This window comes from Pteropus medius, unplaced genomic scaffold, assembly GCF_902729225.1.
Source record: "Pteropus medius unplaced genomic scaffold, Ma_sr-lr_union100, whole genome shotgun sequence".
NCBI lineage: Eukaryota > Metazoa > Chordata > Mammalia > Chiroptera > Pteropodidae > Pteropus > Pteropus medius.
The window spans coordinates 15,464,447-15,471,521 of record NW_024354503.1 but is presented as its reverse complement, the minus strand read 5'-3'; the positions used below and the strand labels follow the sequence as shown (position 1 = coordinate 15,471,521).

Below are 7,075 nucleotides of genomic sequence, written 5' to 3'. Positions count from 1 at the left end.
ACTTAGGCCAGTGGTATGGGGAGCTGTATCTTTCAGGGTCAGGCTGGTAAAGGCCAGGATGGCTAGTGAGCTAAGGGAAGGGTAGTCTCAGAGACAGCTGTCCCTGATGGAGATTATTCATTTACAGCCAACCTTGGAGGATGGATGTTAATGCAGGAAAGGAGTCTGGGAATTTGCTTACAGAAAGGACAGGGGCTAGTGGCCTTGGCATACTGGTTTGAGGAAGGTCTACCCAATAGCACTCCACCTTATCTGGCCTGCTGCCCCTCCAGGGATGTTGTGAGCAGGCTTTCCTCACTCCCTGAGGCTGCAGCCACACTCACCCTGGCTGCAGGCGAGGCTTCAGGGCAGCACACAGCTCGGTCACCAAGGCCTCCAGGCCTGGAGGAGATAAGCTGCTCCAGAGAGTAGATTCTCCTGAAGGGACCCTTGGAACAGGGCTCAAGGTAGAACCCACCTGTGAAAGGTGTGAGGAACCTTTAGTTTCTAAAAGTTGTTCACTCCCTTTCTCAGGTCTACTCCTACCCCCTGGACCTCACCAAGTACAAGGAAGTATGGGTGGTGTCTGCCAAGTAGGCGCTGGTTGGCCCATCTGGAGCTTCCCCAACTGTTTTCTTCACTTTAAAGAACATTTCCCACCACCTGCAGGAAAGAGGCCAAATGAACCCCAGATCTAGACCCACATACCCCCTTCCCAAGGACAAGGTGGCTATCTCAATCACAGTGGTCCACTGCAGGGACAAACTCAAGAGCCACACAAATAAATGCCCCAGACATGGTTGGAGGTTGGGAGGGGGGGGTAGTAGTAAGAAAAGAAAGCAGATGGTATTTCTTATCTCCATAACGGGATCATACATGTTTTGAGGGCAGGAGCTATGGCTGTCCTCTTCATCAGAGAGGCGAGGCGAGGTGGGGCAGTCTTCAGGCAAATGGCCTACACACCCACTTCAGTGGGAGAAGGGGCTGCTGCACTAAGCAAAAGATCACCTAACCATTTTCACAATAATCCACAAAATCTTATTTCAGGCAGATTCCTTAATAATGACATCAAATGATTAATGATTCTCTATCTGGGCTGCACATTAGAATTATCTGGCAAACTTAAAAATCAACATCTCTCAGATATTGCATGATTCCATTCAGCAGATTAGTGGTTGCCCAGGAGATGGAAGGAGGGACTAGGGAGTGGCTGCTAATGGGTAGGGAGTCTCTTTTAGGAGTGATGAAAATGTTCTAGAATTAGTGGTGTCGATTGCCCAACCTAGTGAATATACTAAAAAACCACTGAACTCTATACTCTAAAAGTATATGAATTATATCTCAATTAAAAAATTAATTTTTCCCCTCCTATGGAAAAAATAAAAAGACTGCACAGGCCCCAGCCTCACCCTGATTCTGTTCCAATAGGTCTGGGCTCAAGCATCATGTTTTTCAAAAGCTCCCCACTCATAAACAGGCTGTGCAGTCAGTCACTGGCTAGTGTCATAGTGAATTAGGGTTACTCAATCTACTGCAATTGCTACTACAGGTAGCAATTACTAGCCCAATTTTCCAGGTAAATAATGAACTACTCCCCTCTTTAATCTTCAAGCAGCAAGACAATGACAGAGCCAGACTATAACCTGAGCCTCATTAAGGTCCAATCAAGGTGCAAATTCCTTTGCTCACAATGTTTCAGTCACAAAGCGGCTCCCTCTGGTAGCAAAAGTGTGGTATGAATGCACTGATGTGGAGGGGGAAGCACGCCACGATAGTATTATGAAATTCTTGTAACTATTATAGTAGGCAGTGATTGTACTAAAAACTAGAACATAAGGAAAACTTTATCTTACTGTTAATCACTATAAATAAATGATGGGTGGGTCTATAACCTAGAATCTCGATCGAGCCCAATATCCTAAGTCAGAGTGCATATGGCCAACATTGGGATCCAAGGAGGAACAGCACTGTGAGGAGTTATGGAGAGACTCCTCTCTTCCATGGAGTGCGGTTGGACCACTTCAGCAAGTACAAGGGTCAGACTTTTGGGACATATCTGGACTTTGTTGGGGAACACTGGATTGTGTTCCTAAGAGCCAGATGGGAGACAGTGGAGCTGGCTTCCGTCAGCCTAGTTAGAGAAGTGGAATGCAGGGTAGAATCTTAAGAGGCTGCACTCCCAACAGTGGAATTCCTTTCCAGGGATCAAAAGAGCCTCCCTGGATGGCTTCCCTTACCAAGTCCAGGGGAAGGGGCTAAAGGACTCATCTTTATCTTTCCTTAGACCCAGCTCCCCACTCCAACCCTGCTTTCCAGGACCCGCTCAGGAGGAAGTATGTGCTCAGCACCCAAAGAAAGACAGGTCTCTTCAGGGATAGAACAGCAGGTGTTCAGGAATAGAACTGGCTTGCTGATCTGTCTTGGGAGGGCCTAGTACCTGTTTTTTTTTGAAAGTACATAGTTGGGTAGGCATTCTGTAGTTTTCCTACAGAAAGCTGGCTCACAGACATTTCCTATGTTTCGGATGGGAGATAGAAGTGGGAAGTGACTGATACATGCCAGCCTGACATTTTCTACCAGGCCCCAGTTGTAGATTTCATCAGGGAAAACTCACAGGTGCCATTGGTTACACAGGGCACTCCCAGGCCCTTCATCTAGGCACCACAGCCTTGAGACTAGAGAGACTGGCCAGGACCAAGCTCTGAATATTGGCCAGGGATGAATCAGAAGCTCCAGACAAGGCATCTCTCTCTGAGCAGAGGACCCAGGCTGGCTAGGCCTGAGACCTTGGTCCTAATGGCTCTTAACGCCCAAGTTCCTGCAATCTGGTTCCATCGCCTCATTGAGATTTCCCTGAAAATTGAGTTCATGTGTCTGTCAGTTGTATTCTCCTTCTAGTAAATCACTACAGAACATCAGTCCTGAATAGATGGACTGGTTGGTGTAAGGGGCTACACATTCTTCCCCCTTTACACAAGGCCAAAGTAGTCTCTGAATTCCTTGCCTCACCATTTTACAAGGAACCTCTGTGGTCAGTCAACGAGAGGAGAAAGTTTGGACTCCTAATTTTGAGGTTCAGTCATAGCTCAGTCATGCTCTCTCTCTCTCATTCCCTGTTAAGGATAAGGAAAAAGAGAAGTTCCTCCTAAGGATAGCTGCAAGTGTATACTCCATCAATTAGGGCAGAAATCAGATTCTGGGTCTTTTTTTGTTGAGTATGTGGGAGGTATGGCTTGAATCCTGGCTGTCAAACGACACTGCGGTGGAGAATGGAAAGCAAGGAGCTCTGCTTTGGACTAGTCCATTAAGTTATTTTTAATACCTACTTTATGTAGGACCACCAATCAATTTAAGGATAAACCCCTCCCAAAGCTAAAAGGCAGTGGTTCTTAATCTTTTTTTCAGTCACCTGCCTATTTGAGAACATGAAGATTATGAACCTTCTCTGCAGAAAAATGTACGACAAAATGTTCTTATGCACAAAATTATTCCACTCCACTTGGGAGGAGGGGGTTGTAGAACTCCTGCACCCATGGTAAGAACCCCAGCTGTAAGATAGGAGGCAGCTGCATACCTGGGCAGTCTCTCTGGGCTTCCTTCCAGGATCTCTACTTGCCCAATTGTTGGCACACACAGAACATCCCCTTCCTGGACTGCCCTGCAACACAGCAGTGGCCCAGGTCAGCTCACAGTGGGAGTCAAGAGCACGTCTGATGTGTTCCTCCCATTCCCACCCCCAACATGCAGACTACTTCTTAAGGGCCTACTGCCCACCCAGAGATCCCAAGCAGTTGTCCAGAGAACAATCTGACCTAGAATGAGCTAGAGGAAATGGCAGGGAGGCTAAAAAGGGGGATCAGAGACAAGTGAGGGGTGAAGTAGAATTCTGGTCTCTTGGGGCCCTCTCAAATCAAAGAGGTTTCTTAGTTTAGAATGTCTAGATTCACCTCATGGTCCAGATTTCTATTGTCTGCCTGATACACTATGAGCCTTCTAGCCACTATATTGCCTAAAACGTGGCTTCTGAAAATCAGAGGCTCCGTGGTACCTGGATCTAGGTACGATGGGATAGGAGAGCAATAGGGCGAGATGCTATCGTCCTAAAAGGGGTAACCAGCTAACCTGGGTGTCTGAAAGTGCCGGTAAAGAACATGGTCATAATTTCCATTAGTGCTGTAGTAGGGAGAGGACACAATTTCGATGTGTAACTCTTTGGCAAATGGAGGCCCAGGTAGCACTGAGCAGCTTCCTTTGTCTTCAGGAACACTGGAGCTTTCCAAGTATCTCTATGAAAGAAATAACCATCACCTTACAATTGTCTCCCAAAGAGTCAGGCTCTGCCCTACCTTTTAGCAGTAAGTAAATCTACTTTCATCTGCTCTCATGACCATAACCACAAGGCTTGTGCGAGGGGAGGCCTAGGGTGGCAGAGCTGAATCCCTATATCTTCCCTAGAAAACAGAAATCTCTTCAAATAAGCACCGGGAAGAGATTTCTGACTGACTTTTCTGACTCTAGCTCCAAAAAGTTCCCCAGTAAAGGTAACCCTTCTCTGACACCTTTATATTGGCCTAGAGCCACTAAGATGGCAAAGACATTTGATTCCCATAGTTCTTTGAGTGACATCAGGTGGCCAATGGGATTGAGATCAAGTAGACATTAGTGGGGGCACTCTGAATTCCAGCAGTGGGAAAAGGTTATGCTCTCACTGAAGCTAAAAGTGTTGGTTTAGCTGAATGAGCTCCAGTTTGAGTATTCCAGTAGTTTTTCCTTCATTCAGAAGGAAACCCACTCCTGACCCCCATTCATTCATATCTTATATCTCTTCTTGACATCCCATCGCTCGAATAGGCTATGCCAGCATCGTCTAGTAGAACTATCTACAGTGTTAGAAATGTTCTACATCTACATGTGGCTGTTGAGCACTGGATATGTGACTAAAGCAGCTGAAGAAATGAATTTTTAACTTTACGTAGTTTTAATTAAAGTCACAAAGCGGCTAGTGGCTTCCATATGGGATACTGCAGGCCTAAACCATATATCTAGGTGCTTAATTAAACATTAGACTACATTTGTCCCCCCAAATACAATTATCTCTTCTTGAAGCAAGCTCCTTAAGGCAGAAACCAAAAAGTTTTCTTGGATGTATTTAATAAAATATTAAAATTAAACACCAGGCACCAAAGTTAATAAAGAGTCCTTCCCTTCAAGGAATTTACAATATATAATTGGAGATTAGACAGATTATGTGAACGTAACAAGGGAGAATAAAATAAATCCCATAAAAAAAGCACAAAATACTACAGGAGAATGTCATGTTAAATTTTTGATGGTGAGATTATGAAAAGGCCGTGAAGACAATGGCATCTTTAAATGGGCCTTGAAGGAAAGGATGATAGGATTTTAACAGATAAAGACTAGAAGAATAGGAAGGAATTGGAAGCCAAGCATAAGCATAAGCAAAAGCATTGAAATACCCTCCACACTACCCAACACAATACTGGATACACTGCAGCAATTCGATAATTGGTTAGATTCAGTAGATTAATATATACTCCTGGTAATCTGTGCATTTCACATTTTGCCTGAATAACGCCCTTCCCATGCACCACCACACTGTGGAGGATTATATTTTGATTGTAGAGAACAAATAAATAGGGCTGAGACATTAAGTGAAAGGTCCAAGATCTAAGGAGTAAGGGGCCTAAATTCTACAGCTCCGGTCTTCCAATTCAGTTAAGGCATAGAGAGGATAAAGAGGAAGAAGCACTCCTGAGCTCAGTACTTTGTCCTACCTGAATTCTGAGCTCTCCCACTTCCAGGGGATCACAGCCGAGATTAAATGCCAGAGTGGCAGGCACCAGGGCCAGTCCGTCAGTGAGGGGCTCTCCCAGCTGCCCAGAGCCAGGTCCCAGCCTTTCAGAGAGGTTCCAGCAAGGCTCTAGGACCTGCATCGTGGCCAAGTGTGGCTGGGAAGTGTTTGATGACTCTGCGGCCCGGGTCACCCATACCCACTCGCCCTGGAAGAGGCCGAGGCTACGGAGACAGCTCCGGCTCACCCCCAGTGAATCTCCAGTCCCTCCTAGAACTCCCCGGAGTCGCCGGACTGTACAGGAAACCGCGAAGAAGGACACCACGGGCGGGGGTGGGGGGCGGCTGCTGTCCCCAGTTTCTGGGCCCAGTTTGGCCCGCCCACGGAGCTCAGTCACAGCTAGCCGCGTCCCTGAGCCTAGCAGCCCTTGCAACGCCGGCCGCGTCTCCAGCACCCGCGGTCCGGGCACTGGTAGGGCCTCTCCGCGCCTCACCAGCAGCGGTCCGACTCGCGGTCCGAGACCAGGCCCGGACGAGGTGCCAAGCAACGCCCAGCACAAAGCCGGGGGCCGCCGCACTGGCCGCGCCCGCACCCACGATCCGGAGCCTAGGGCCAGGAGTCGCAGCAGCGCGCGGCTAACCAGCAGCTGCGGGGGCCCGGGACCCTGCTCCTCGGTTCCCGCGTCCGGCCTCTCCAGGGCCGCCACGAGCAGCGCCGGCCCTGCCGGGCTCTCTCCTGCAGGCCGCAGGGCCAGCACCAAGCCAAGCCCCGCCGCAGGCCACGGGCCCCCAGGGGGCAGCAGCACCGCCAACGGGGATGTCTCTGTCGGGAAGGGCTCCAGAACCTGCAAGACAGCCAGCGTCATGCTGACAGGAGACCAAGGAAGAAGGTGAAGGAGCGTGGTTTCCGGAGTCAGACAGCCTGACAGCAAAGAGACCCGAACGCTTTTTCCGCTTCCGTCGCGGGAAGCGCGAGGAAAGTGGGAGGGGCGTGAGGTGCAGTGCGCATGCTCTGAAAAGGTGAGCTACGCCTTGGCTAGATCAGAGAAGTGTCTCAAAGGCAGAAACACAATTATTGTAACTGTGGTTGCGTAGTCTTTAAGCACACGCTCTTTGAAACTGTGTTTCAAGAGATTTGCCTTGCGCGCCTGCTAGGGGAGTAACGTCTTTTCAACTACCTTGCCCCCAAACATATACTTTAACAGTTTATTGAATGATCAATGAACAGTCAGCGTGCAACGGACCAACTTGGTCCAGTGAAGTGTTTAGGAAGGATTCCATTCCT

At 48.3% G+C, this 7,075-nt stretch overlaps 1 protein-coding gene across 1 annotated transcript in view; it reads right to left on the bottom strand.

Moving 5' to 3' along the window:
- The window catches only part of PEX6 (peroxisomal biogenesis factor 6), an 11,180-nt gene extending 4,416 nt beyond the window's left edge, over positions 1 to 6,764 (bottom strand). The window contains exons 1-5 of the mRNA XM_039854494.1: positions 5,775 to 6,764; positions 4,102 to 4,265; positions 3,554 to 3,637; positions 540 to 642; positions 324 to 457 (exon numbers count right to left, since the gene is read on the bottom strand). Coding sequence (XP_039710428.1) covers positions 324 to 457; positions 540 to 642; positions 3,554 to 3,637; positions 4,102 to 4,265; positions 5,775 to 6,656 — 1,367 coding nt within the window. The 5' untranslated portion in view covers positions 6,657 to 6,764. The remainder of the gene's footprint in view (positions 1 to 323; positions 458 to 539; positions 643 to 3,553; positions 3,638 to 4,101; positions 4,266 to 5,774) is intronic.
- Positions 6,765 to 7,075: the final 311 nt, after the last annotated feature.